Source organism: Xyrauchen texanus, chromosome 14, assembly GCF_025860055.1.
Source record: "Xyrauchen texanus isolate HMW12.3.18 chromosome 14, RBS_HiC_50CHRs, whole genome shotgun sequence".
NCBI classification, from domain to species: domain Eukaryota; kingdom Metazoa; phylum Chordata; class Actinopteri; order Cypriniformes; family Catostomidae; genus Xyrauchen; species Xyrauchen texanus.
Window position 1 is genome coordinate 12,097,057 of NC_068289.1, and position 14,190 is coordinate 12,111,246.

Sequence of the window (14,190 nt, forward strand, 5' to 3'; positions counted from 1 at the left end):
CTGCTTTACTCCAACTGTTTCGTCATTCATAACCTTTCAATTCTCCCAACCCTCAGTCTCCTCCACTCATTCCCATTCAGACCTCCTCCTCTCTACCATGCGCAAACCCTTGAAACCCACAGACTCACTCCCAAAATTCCCAGCCCAGCTATCAACAAACCCACAGTCCAAGTGTAGAGACGCACGCAGACAGTGTCATTGCTTCATCACATTTCTCACAGAGCAACGGTGCCTTCTACACACTGCGACTGAACAACTCAACTACGACTAAAACGGTGTCTTTCAATAAGAGCTTGGCGGATCGATTCATCCAATTTCTCCCTGTTAATCATTAGTTTTTATGTGTTTTTTTTTTTTTTTTTTTAATTTACATTATATTTCATTCTTTTTAAATCCCTAAAGCACTACTATTTTACTTGTAGTACTTTTTATGTTTGCGTGGAACTTTTAATCTAAAATCGTTGTGGCTAGATGCGCAATGGATTTACAAAGGTTTAATGAAACATCTGGGATTTGGGCATGTCTCCAGCTTCAGAACGAGAGTTTGGAGATTCCCAACGGCACCTGCGGAGACGCGCTTCTGATTCCAAAGAAGGAACCTCCGCGACCCAAAGGTGAGGAGCTTTCTCACAAAACATATTGCTTGAAAATGATTAGAATCTGAAATCACTCGTCAAATATTTGGGTAGAGGAAAGGACAACTTGCCACTGCAAATTCACCTCTACCACCATCACCTCAGATGTTCATTTGTCAACGGTGATGTTGGTGATTTTGACACTTATGTAGCGGGTGATGCGACAAGAGGATCAAATAAAGCGCATATGTGGAAAACTGACGCAATGGAATAAAATAAAATTAATTTCACAAGTCTAAATGTAGCCCGATGTTTCTCCTCAGGAACTTTTATAATCACAGTTAAAGCGAGTAAATATTTTTTTACAGTATATATATATATATATATATATATATATATATATATATATATATATATATATATATATATATATATATAAACATTCAAATAGCCTACGCTATAAAGAAAAGAATGAAAGCGAGTGAAATCCATATTCGCACTAGAATTAGCTAAAATATTTGGAGCATGCACGGGCAAAATGTTTCTAAGACAAAACGCATTTTCATTTCCAGTGCATTTGGGCTGTTTATTAGATCAGGGACCGACATTACATGACAAGCTCCAGCCGTCACTTGCAACATTTTAAGCCATAAACACAGTGGCTCAAAGGCAATGGTGTTGAGCTAAATTTCTATACTGTATATAAATATAGAATTAGGTCATTACATTTTTTTACAACCCTATTAGACGAATTGCACTAGACATTATTTCATAGCTTAAAATAATAATAATAATAATAATAATAATAATAATAATAATAATGTGACTAAAATGTCAACATCAAAAACAAGTAGATTTGTTAAGATGTGAAATGTGCTACATGGCTAATTCAGTATCAAAATGAACTGGTTTTACTCAAAAAAAAAAAAGGTTATTTAATTAGACTGCATGCATCTGACTTGTGGGTTACACCAACGGAAATAGCTTGTAATTGAAGAAATAGCTCCTTAAGGTAAGAACATTCACTTGTACTGTAAAAACAAGCTATTTCTCCTGTTTCTGTCTGTCTTGCTGGGTGGCTTGGTGGAAGTATTCAGCATAGCTCTGGGTGCAGCCTAAATTTAGAGCGCTGAAGAGCCTAATCAGAGAATGTTCTACAACACACATATATTTCACATCCATTTCCTCCATCATCAGCCTTTTGGGCTCTCTGTACTTGCATCTAGCATGGACCCTGATCATCAAACACTCTTCTGTCATTATTGCCATCACACAGTGCTCCATCAACAATGCACTTCAAATACACAGATTCAGACTTTTTTAGCATGGCTTGCACATTCACAATCACAACCACACTTCCAGGATGATTTAGATGCTTCAATCACCAATTTTGTTTTGAATATGTGTCACACTATATAATGAGAATCTGCAGTGTGCTGTAATGACTTTCTGAGATGGCTATTCTCAGACTTATCAGTTAATCACAGAATAATTTTTACACCTCACATTTTATTTTATTAGAATATATTAGTAAATGAAATACAAAGCACCATGTACCAGCTTGCTATCCGTGTGCATTTGGGTAGTTCACGTGAAATACATATGCAAAGATTTCATGTCCTATGGTGTGTCATGTATTTCTCATGCTATAATCCATCTAAAACGGTTTAATCAGCATTTTGCTAATTATTTTATAATTATCATGCATGCAGCTTTTATGAACTCTATTAATTTAGAGACTAAATTGAATATTTGCTTTAAAAATAATTTGTCACACTGCAGGACCATTAAAATGAACTAAACTAACTCTAAATTGAAAAGAGAGTATTTCACTTGCTATGAAACAATGCTGCTCCCAATCTCTGGTAAGAGCCCCATTGAGTCCACTCATTGTGAGGTCAGCAGTCGTGCGCCCTTTTAACATTTAGATTAGCCCAGCAATAAAGCCAAGCTTTCCATTTTATGATAATTTGAAAGGACACAGTCATAAGCAGAATGCCATGCTTTTGCTTAATATAGCAACATTTTATTAATAATTAATACACTTCCTTGAGCGTTCTTGATGTGACGATGATTGGCACGAATGTACATATTTAGGATTCAATTATGAGATAATTTACTGTTTCACAGCCTGTCTTACACTTTACTTACTGCCTGTCGTTTCTCATCATTCATATCTCTTGGATGCTTATAGTGTATCAGCAATCAGCAAAGTAGAAGAAATTACCTCTCTCTCTCAGCCAATCAGTCTTTCACACTTAACTGTTCTTAAAGCTGAAGTGTGCAATTTGTCTTTCTTTGTTGAAATACTTTCTCCTATCTCAGCTTACAGTAATATGAAGAGAGTGAGACAAATATAAGTAAGCCATATGTAGGTTGTTTTTCCAGAAAAGTGTAAACACTGTGGCTCTGTGGTGCTTTTCTGTTTGTTTCATTCTCAACATAACAATATTAACACAATGATGTGAGCTCTGTACACCTACTTTTCCATGCAATTTTCTAATCAGCCCATTGTGTGGCAGCAGTGCAGTGCATAAAATCATGCATATACAGGGTCAGGAGCTTCATTTAATTTTCACATCAACCATCAGAATGGGGAAATATTATGATCTCAGTGATTTTGTAGCATGATTGTTGGTGCCAGATGTGCTGGTTTGAGCATTGCTGCAAACTGCTGATCTCCTGGGATTTTCACCCTCAACAGTCTCTAGAGTTTACTCATAATGGTGCCAAAAACAAAAACAAAAACATCAGTGAGCAGCAGTTCTGCGGACAGAAACACCTTGTTGACGAGAGAGGTCAACGGAGAATGGCCAGACTGGTTTGAACAGACAGAAAGGCTACAGTAACTCAGATAACCACTCTGTACAATTGTAGTGATCAGAATAGCATCTCAGAATGCACATTTCATCGAACCTTGAGGCGCATGGGCCACAACAGCCCATGCGCCCATGCCCAAGTGCCTGAAAACCATGTCAGGCACTTTTTTTTCTATGTTGAAATACTTTCTCCTATCTCAGCTTACAGTAATATGAAGAAAGTGAGACAACTATAAGTAAGCCATATGTAGGTTGTTTTTCCAGAAATGTGTAAACACTATGGCTCTGTGGTGCTTTTCTGTTTGATTCAGTATCAACATAACATTAACTCAACCAATGATGTGAGTTCTGTTTGACCAGCCAATGACAGATGGGGTGGAGTGTTCGAGAAACCTGTTTCAAAGCAATCATGATTTACATTGGATTCTGTTAGAGGCACAGAAATTACACACTTCACCTTAAAAAAAAAGGAAGAAAAAAGAACAGGACATTGTAATTGTATTATTGCATTATATTGTGTGCCTGAACCGCAATATTAAAATAATGGTCTTAATTGACAAATGTGGTGTTTGGTAACCTTCAGCACAGCAGGAAGTGATCAGAATCAAAATGATGACATTACCAGTGCTTTTGGCTGTCATGTAAAATACATAATGCAAGAAGATTTCCTACCCAGTAATTTTAGACCCCAATTATTATAATTGACAACAGAAAATGTTGTGTACACAATGCAATAGTTTCCCTTTTTTAAGATTTTTGTATACGGAAAGAGTATGCCAATGCCACTTAGAGGTAATTGGAAAAGTGAAGTTTAATATTTCTGTTATTCCGGATGCTTTTTCTTAAGAACTTCAGAACACTTTCTAAATGTTTATATGTACTATATGACCAAAGTATGTGGACACCAAACACCATGCCCAAACGGGTCTGTTGATCATTCATGTTGAGCGATGGCTCTGGCTTGCAGTCGGCGTTCCAATTCATCCCAAAGATGTTCATTGTGTTTCAGGTCTTGGCTTTGTGCAGGCCAGTCAACTTCTTCCACATAAGACTCAACAAATAATTTCTTTATGGACCACACTATGGATCATGCTGGAAAAAACCTGGACCCTCTCCAAACTCTTACCACAAAGCATACAATTCTCTTGAATCTCCTTGTATGACATAGCATTGACATTTGTCTTCACTAGAATTAAGAGGCCCGGTCAAACCTGTTATTTAGAAAGGTGTGTCTTCGTACCTTTGGCCATGTAGTGTAATTTGTAGTGCACTTCGTTGTTAGTTGGATAAGAACTTCACCTGAGACTGCTGAACTTGTTTGGGCTCATCCACTTTTCATCAAAACAGCTTCTTCTTACAGACACCGACTTCTGCTCTACACAGAGATGCAATCTCATCTTTGGACAGGTATGGTCACAAACACCTGCAAAGCTCCCTAAGACATCGTAGTCTAATTGCGGCAGATTTCATATGGGGGTGAATTCTGTTCCGATCTTTGTTGTGTTTTGCTCATAGAATAACTTTTGAGGCTTTTTAATGAGTGTTCTGGTAAATACAGGCGCAATGTGCCAAAACGTCTAGGTTACGGATGTAACCTCCGTTCCCTGATGGAGGGAACGAGACGTTGTGTTAAAGAAGCGACACTAGGTGTCTGTCTTGAGAGCCTATTGCATCTCTGATCTATGAGAAAAGGCCAATGAGAAATTGGCAGACAGAATTTGCATTTGCATGTCTGGGGACTCCTGTCCGTAGAAAGCAGAGGACTGTCCAGGGTTTGAAAGTTTGGCAGCAGGCGAGGTTGATGAACACCACGCGCCATGCTCGTCTCGGGACTCGAGTCTGGAGCGAGTGCTGAAGCGTTCTCCTATCCATCAACCCCAGGGCGCGACCGCCGCGGAGGACGCCATATGCACTAGGAGCCTCTGGAAATACTTTAAGGGGACCGCCGTGCCCGGCCTGAATGCAGAGAGGCATTTTAGCACTGACTGTGCGCGGTCGTTGGTGAGGCGCGCTAACATTGAGACTGAGTCTAAACTGAATTGCAAAAACGCTGCCTCGGTGTGATCGCTGCCCAGACACACGAGACAGCGCCTGTGGCCATCAGGAGCAGAGAGCGCTCTACCACATCCAGGAACTACACAGGGGCGGAAGGGCATCTTTATAAAGACACGTCCTGAAAAGGTCCAGAGGGAGAGGATCGAATAGAGAGGTCATCCATTTGCTGGAACCATGAATTTCTCTAAGGACACAGCTTGATGACTTTAAACTGAGCACTGCAGTATAGAGGGATAAGAGGGATTTTAATAGAGTAATATTAAATGAAAAGTTCACCCATTCTGTCATCACCCTTATGTCTTTCAAAACCCAAATTACTTTTTATTCTCTGTGGAACGCAAAATTAGTTATTTTTTGCAGAATGATTGAAAAACAATGAAAAACAAATTGAAGTTGTTTTTTCCATAGAGTACAAGTGAATGGGTCACAGCTTGTACAGTATGTCAAAAAGTAGCTTGGACATTCTGCTAAACGTCTCTTTTTGTGTTCCAAGAAAGAAAAACATCATACAGATTTAGAACAACATGAGGGTGAATGACATAAATGATGACAGAATTTTAATTTTTGGGTGAACTATCTGTTTAACTATGATATATACAGTAGATGAGAATATAAAGAGACGGCTATGTTAGAAATGAAGCACTATTTTACTATCTGAATACTTAATACTGAGCATTATCAACTGTATACTGCATGCTATTCTTTAAGAATTGAAAGTGAAACGGTAGACATAATTCCAAGAATAACATTTTGAAAAGTACCATACTACTGTACATTGTTGTCACATAACCTCATCATGTTGGCATCCAGTTATGATGTTGGAAATAAACTGCCTTTGGCTGTCTGATCAAATAATGAACCGAAAGAGTAAAAAAACGAAACAAACAAACAAACAAAAAAACGCAGTTGTATTTACTTCTGTTTTACTCAACACAATTGCATTTACATGTATACATAAAAAATTATACAATTTGTGTACTGTATTACAGTATTCATACAATATAATGAATGAATAGTATCATAGTACGCTATTCTGAACATAGCCAAAAGTGTCAGAGGCCATGTGAACAGTATCCGTAGTTACTCCGCGTGCCGAGTTAGAGCCGTTCACACAGAACGTGCATCCATCTGAGCTTTTTTAAATGTTTGTCTATATATTTCCACTAAATAAACATTTCTGACCGTTGTGACCCAGCTTGCTGTTTTTTAGCATCTCACACCATGAGCTCTGTGTTTTTATGTTGTGTGAAAAAACTTCAGTGAGCAGCAGTTCCACTTCAGACCTCTGATTTCAGTTCCATTCAGTTGTGCTCAGTCTAGCTGTTTTGAATGCAAGAACACATCTCGTATGAACGAGTTCTTACGATAATTGTGTCCCTCATCAGTATTAAAGCATTCTCAGACTTTGTATTATTGTCTTTATGTGTTGGTAACTGCACATTCTTAATTCCTACACTACAGTCTGCACTCTCTAAACTAGTTAAACCATTCCAGAACCCTCCACTACATTATTAATTAAATACACATAGCCTTAAGTGGATCTCTACAACAATATTCACCAAAATACATGGCAAACAAGCAACCGGCAAATGTTTTTTTTGTTACATGCTTTGCCCTGGTGATTGTAATTAGTGCACAGATCATTATTTCATTTAATCACAAGAACTTGCCCAGTCTATGGAGATCGATTATGAAAGGTTTACAAGAAACAGAATGGATTACTTCTCTGCATGTTGAATATTGATTGAAATCCGAAAGGATTTTGAACCTACGGTTTTCTTTGAAACACAAACTTTCTCCCAAAATCCATGATTAGGACATACATCCATCTCATAATTCCTCATTTCTTTGATAATGCTGATGCTAATCATAACTCACAGTTTCAACAATGATTCAGAGTGTGTATAACGATGTGCCTATATGTGGGAAAACACAACTTACACAAATATAAATTATTTATGAGCTCACATTTGGTCTCAGATTTATAATTCATGCAAATAATTTTCATGATATCTTGATTCTTCTTGATTTTAATTTATTTATGCATTCCTTCTTTGGTTGGAATGTGAGTGATGTTTCGACCATTATGAACTGAATTCTTAAGCCAGTACAATGAACTCATGAATTGATAATGTGCCCAAAGGCATTGATGAAATAAAAAATTGCTGAATTTTGGACTTTAACAGCTGAAACAGAAGCTGCATGTGTGGTTCTGGAGGCAATGGAAATGGAAAATCAACTAAGAATAATGAGAAATCCTAGCTGTGTTTTGTTTACGGGACACAGAGCCAAGGCATTTAATGACATGAACTTTAGTTAATCCCCTGGAATTGGAACAAATATTCAGATCACATTTAAACATTATCCATCAGATTTAACGATCTGTATATCTAAGAGCTCATTTTGGATAATGCTTTGCATGATAGACATCACCGTGTACACACCCCTGAGCGATCCAGCATGACCAACATGTTACATATGAGAATGGATTGTTAAAGAGATAATCAATAATCTACACTCAAATATTTGATTTTCAGTCCCTCCTTTGCAGCTGAGTTATTTGTCAGTTTACATTGCAGGGTGTCTTGGTTATGATGGTTTTTGTAACGTGACTTGTAAATGTTGACAGCTGTGCAAGAAAGGGCGTGAAGAGATATCATCCTAAAACAAACAGCTGTCATAGATGCCAAGATTGCATGGTGAAATATTTATCCACTGGAAGAACCTCACAGAGGAAAGAGTAATTGGATTCTATTAGACAAGTCCATTTGCAACATGTCAATTGATAAGAGGAGAAGGAACAAGTGTTTTGTTCTCAGTGATCAAATTTGTTGTCTCTTTCTCCCTAAATCTTTTACTCTTCCCCCCAACTGAGTTGTTTTCACATTCACTATTGTGCATTTCTGATTTATATTGTTTTGCTTCTACTTTGCTTCAGTCTGTTTGTTTGGTCCTTGTGGGTGGTCGGTCTAAGCTAGCTTGACCACTGGTGCCAATTTCCATAGCTGTTCCGGCAATTTGGGAAAAAGAGAACTCTGGATGAGCAGTGTCTTCACAGTAAAAATATAAGTCATTTACATTTAAGTTCCATGATCTCAATAAAATATGTTCAGATAACTCAAAATATCAATGATTATTAAGTTTAATAAACTTTTTTTAAGCATTTTGAAGTATTGCTGTCCATATGGTTCCATATTCTTGGAAAGTATATAAAACATTCTTTTCAAGCAGATCCATGTTTTGACATGAGATCATGTATCAGCCCCACCAAGAGACCAAATAGTTGGTCCAACTTAAAAGATAGGTTGCAAGTACTTCAAACTTTTAGCATACAAGTTTACATTATTAATTGTTTTCAGTAAACTCACTTTTTTCAACAAATTGAAGTTGGATTTTTACAGTGTAGATCTCATTAGTATTTGCATGTTAAGTGTGGTTCAAGCACACATACATTTTTGTTCATTTGGATATACACTGAAACATGCAATACAAACATATTGACGGCATAATGCAAAATGTAAACTCTTTTGAAAGTTAGGGTGACCATATTCTGGTTTTCGAAAAAGAGGACACTTATTTTTTTTTGCGAGGGGTGGGGGTGGGGGGTGGATAGGGTTCACAACAGTGTTACTATGAATGCAAACTTTAATACAGTGAAAAAGACACTCTATTAGCATAACATAAATATATTTAAATAAATACAAATTTCCAACATTGTGTACCTTCATTTACTATTACTATTATTTTAAATGGACATGGAAAATGAAGCAATGTGATAACAATTTTACCTGGTCGCAAAAAGCATAGACATAATAAATACATAGACGCCCTATTGGCCGCTGGAGCGTACGTCAACGGGCCGCCATATTGCGGAGGGCAACGTTCCCATTTCTCTCATAACGGGAGTTGAGGAAAAATGCCTTCCTCATGTGCTGCTTGGGGCTGTACAAATCGCCGCACTATTGAAAACAGGTCTCGGGGAATTACTTTTCACAAGTAAGACTGAACATTTGTTTTTGGTTGTATTTGGTCGTTATATAATTAGTAATAATAACGTTAGTTGGCCACCGGAGTTAGTCAGACTAAAATAGCTTGCTTGCGAGCTGTGAAAGTTGAGACATGAGTTGACATGATTTATAGTATAGTTTTATCTTATATTTTATATTATAAAGCAAATTTCCTGAAAATCTAAATATTTTCTTAAAACCGACTTTTATGACAAGTACTCTTTACACCATGTACGAACCACTGAAATCGGTTGATAAATGTAAACGTTATTTTTGTTTTTATCCAGAAAAACCGCAACTCACCCGTTTACTTGCATTTGATTACAGCGCAGTCTTGCTCTCCGCAAAATGGCGGACACGTTGACGTATCGCAGCAACGTTCCAAAGTGGCCAATAGGGCGTCTATGTATTTATTATGTCTATGGCAAAAAGTAGTCCATTAATTTACCTGATGAACTTTGACCTCTCACTCGATCGCTTGGCAGTCGAGTGTGAAGCGGCTGGGATGAGGATTAGCACCTCTAAATCTGAGGCCATGGTTCTCATCAGGAAAGTGATGGAGTGCGTACGCCAGGTAGGGAAGGAGGTATTTCCCCAAGTGAAGGAGTTCAAGTACCTCAGGGTCTTGTTTATATGTTACACTATAACATGCACAGTTTTTCACTTATATTTCATACTAAGGTTGGATGATAATTAAATTCAGCCATTCATAGAGTGAATATAACTTTACTTAGTCTGGATTTAATCTGGATTTCATTTTTAGATAAAAAATTATTTGTCATTTAAAAAGATTTCTTCATCATTTCCTGATAAATGAGAGTCCCACTATGGATTTGTGTCTGAATTTTAAAGGAATAGTTTACCCAAATGAAATGAAAATTCTCTCATTATTTAATCACCATCATGCCATCCCAGATGTGTATGACTTTCTTTCTTCTGCAGAACACAAATTAAGATTTTTATGAGAATATTTCTGTTCTGTAGGTCCACACAATTCAAGTGAATGGTAGCTAAAATGTTGATTCTCAAAAAAGCACATAAAGGCAGGTTAAAAGTAATCCATAAGACCCGAGTGGTTAATTCCATAACTTCATAAGCGATATGATAGGTGTGGATGAGATACAGATCAATATTTAAGTCAATTCCTGCCCAGTAGGGGGTGCATGCATGAAGAATATGAATCACCAAAAACACAAGAAGAAGAATGTGAAAGTTAAAGTGAGATTGACTGAGCAGGGAAGAGAATTTATAGTAAAAATGGACTTAAATATTGATCTGTTTCTCGCTCAACCAATCATATAACTTCTGAAGTAATGGATTTAACCACTGGAGTCACATGGATTACATTTATGCTGACTTATGTGATTTTTGGACTTAATAAAAATGTTGGCACCTATTTACTTGCATTGTATGGACCATAAGAGCTGAGATATTCTTCTAAAAATCTTCAGATGTGTTCTGCTAAAGAAAGAAAGTCATACTCTTCCGGGATGGCATTAGGGTGAGTAAATGCTGAGATCATTTTCATTTTTGGGTGAACTATTCCTTGAAACTCACCTGTAGCAGTTCGCTTGTAACAGTTTAGACGCTCTCAATATGTTGATGAATATTTCAGTGTCAATCTGAATTCATGAAAATGTAAATGCACACTGTTTGTACGAATTGCTATAAATTTGAATAAACTCACCCAGAACTTGCACAGCTTGTTTTGATTTACAATCACTGAGTATTTTATTATGGTACTAATAAAGTGCCAGACATGGTCTTCTGCCCATCCTCTTCATCCTCTTCATTCTGAGATGCGATTCTGCTCACTACAGAGTAGTACAGAGTAGTTATCTTAGCCTTTCTGTCAAGTGAGTTACCGTAGCCTTTCTGTCAAGTGAAACCAGTCTGGCCATTCTCAGTTGACATCTCTCATCAACAAGGCTTTTCCGTCCGCAGAACTGCTGCTCACTGGATGTTTTTTTATTAGAGTAAATTCTAGAGATTGTTGTATGTGAAAATCCCTGGAGATCAGCAGTTACAGAAATACTCAGACAAGCTCGTCTTGCAACAACAATCATGCCACTGTTGAAATCACTGAGATCACTGAGAATTCTACCAATTAACAGCTATGATGACACATTCTGTTAAGATAGTCCTTTTTTTTACCCTAAATGTAGTCAATCCCTCCCCCCAAGCCAACAAATAATGCCAGAGTTACCAAACACTTAACTTCTAAATATTTCCCAAGGACAGTGAAACCCGCTTCTATGACAACAATTTAATCAATCCAAGCAAGCAAGCAGTTGTGTTCATGCTTCTCCCACATATACAGTATGCCAGTGCTTCCCACAGAAACAAGTGCCACATGGATACACACTTTTATAAACACAGGAGCATTATTTTTAACAACAACAGAGAAACTGAAAGATTACATCGATTTTAGTTGAGCCACTCATGTGGACCACATCTCTCATAGATTACATTTTTGAGGATTTGAGCAGCATTTTGGCAAATCTAATCCTTTAAGACTTATGGTTACAGGCAATCACTAATGGAGCAGACACGGAACCCTCTGCTCTAGTCAAAGGTGGCCTCGATTGATTGCTTTAGCCTGACTAAGCCACAAACAGGATATGACTGTTCACATCCCATAATCCTCTCTGCTCATGCTGGCACACATTGACTGCTTTCGGCAGAAGCTGTGGTGGAAAGCTGCTGGAATACTTTGTACTAAGCCAAAAAATGTCTTTTTGTCAATGCTTGTAATGGGGCCCAAAGAGTAAGGCTCAATTGTACTGTCAGAAAGGGTTTTTCGTAATGTGTAGGCTATAGTTTTCTTCCACCAAGAATTAACAATGGTATTTATTTTAAGTATCTACATAAAATAAAGCTAATTTACAGTTTCAAAATTCTGTTTAGCCTTCTTGAATGCACAGTGTGATCTGAATGTGATGAATATTGCACTGGTCAAATTGGCTCTTAACCCAAACAAAATTATCAGAGAACATTTAGATGTATTTATGCTTTCATTTTCTCCTATTGCTTTTTATCTTAAGATGTGTATCTGTTGTTAAATCTGGTGTAAATCTGCTTTTTTGTCCTCTCCAAATCTAAAACAATTAAAAAACATTATTGTTTATTTTATTTTTTATATCAGACTGTAAAAAACAATCATGTCACAACTTCTCTGATCAGTAAGCTCTCACTTATTTATTTTTATTTGTTTATTTTGGCTTTGATTGCAATTATTTTATCTCTTGTTCTAGCATGAAATTGTATGTCATCCCCCATCTTCACGTAAAAGGACTGAGAATGTAACAAATTGTATAGGAATTACCATGACTGTCTGTATTAAAAAAATGTTAAGATGATAATGTTACCCAAACAGAGAAAAGATACAATACCGTGATATGGTTTATGGATACTCTCAGGATACGTTCACACAGTCAGTGTTTCGGATTGACAATCGCATTTACTTACAGGTGTGAGTCATGAAATGGGCATGGTTACTGTTGTAACCTCCATTCCCTAAGGGAGGGAACGAGACATTGTGTCGAATGAAGTGACACAAGGGGTCTTCCTTGGGAGACAGAATTTGCATGTCCCACCCCCGGACATACGGGTATAAAGGGAAGCGGGCGTGTGTCTGTCAGTCAGTCAGGTTTTTGCACTGAGGAGCCGAGAATAAGGCACTGCCGATTACAGTGGTAGGTCTAGTGCCGTGGCAGGAGTGACACGACGTCTCGTTCCCTCACTCAGGGAACCATGGTGTTTCCCTTCTGTAACTCACTCGACGTTGTGTTGAATGAAGTGACACAAGGGGTCTCATTCAAAAACATCATGCACTAGTCCGTGTTACGTGAACCAACGCACCCAAAAGAGATGTCATATACAGACTTTAGATTCCCAGCAGCCCTGAGGGGGGAACAGGTGCTACATGACTAGCATGGGAGCAAGCATGGGAGCAAGCCCGGCAGCCACAGCCTTTTCTATCTCTATGTTTCTTGCATAGAGTATGAAGCGGCTGGGGGTTAGCGCTATGAAATGCGTCGCTATGAAATGCGTCGCTATGAAATGCGTCGGGGAAGGCAGTCTTTCCCAGTCCTATTCTTTCAGGGGGAAAAGACCCTGCGGAGGCCACATCCTGCCCAGACTAGGGGGAGGTAACATGTGGCAAATACACCACGAGGGTTGTGAAGCCGTACGTGGGAGCGGCGTGGTGGTAGGTCCTTTCTCTACAAGCACGGCGAACAGGGGCAGTGGGACTCCCAAGGGAGACGCAGGTCCGCTGACAGGGGGATCGTACCACGGAAAATACATCACAGGGAGTTGCCTGAAGAGGGAACTAAGCCTGTGGAGCCCTATCCCAGTACAGGAAACCTGTGGCTTGTAGTGGGTCTGGACGTGAATTGCTCTGCTGAATTCGCAGGCTAGAAGGCAAGGGAGGAGAAAAGAAAAGATATGCTCTGAACCGGGGTGAGCTTGCTCTTTTCCCAGTTGACCTGAAGCCCTAGACAGCTGAGGTGCCTGAGCACCTGGTCCCTGTGAGTGCATAGTAACTCTCGAGAGTGAGCCAGGATGAGCCAGTCGTCGAGGTAATTGAGTATGCGGACGCCCACTTCCCGTAGCGGGGCAAGGGCTGCCTCTGTGACCTTGGTAAAGATGCGAGGGGACAGGGACAGGCCAAAGGGGGGGACTATATACTGATATGCCTGGCCTCGAACCCGAACCGTAGGTCGGTTTCGA

At 38.6% G+C, this 14,190-nt stretch overlaps 1 protein-coding gene across 1 annotated transcript in view; it reads left to right on the forward strand.

The window, feature by feature from the left end:
• The first annotated feature begins 478 nt into the window (after positions 1–478).
• LOC127655253 (cholecystokinin receptor-like) overlaps positions 479–14,190 on the forward strand; it is a 40,705-nt gene continuing 26,993 nt past the window's right edge. Inside the window, exon 1 of the mRNA XM_052142940.1 lies at positions 479–614. Coding sequence (XP_051998900.1) covers positions 479–614 — 136 coding nt within the window. The remainder of the gene's footprint in view (positions 615–14,190) is intronic.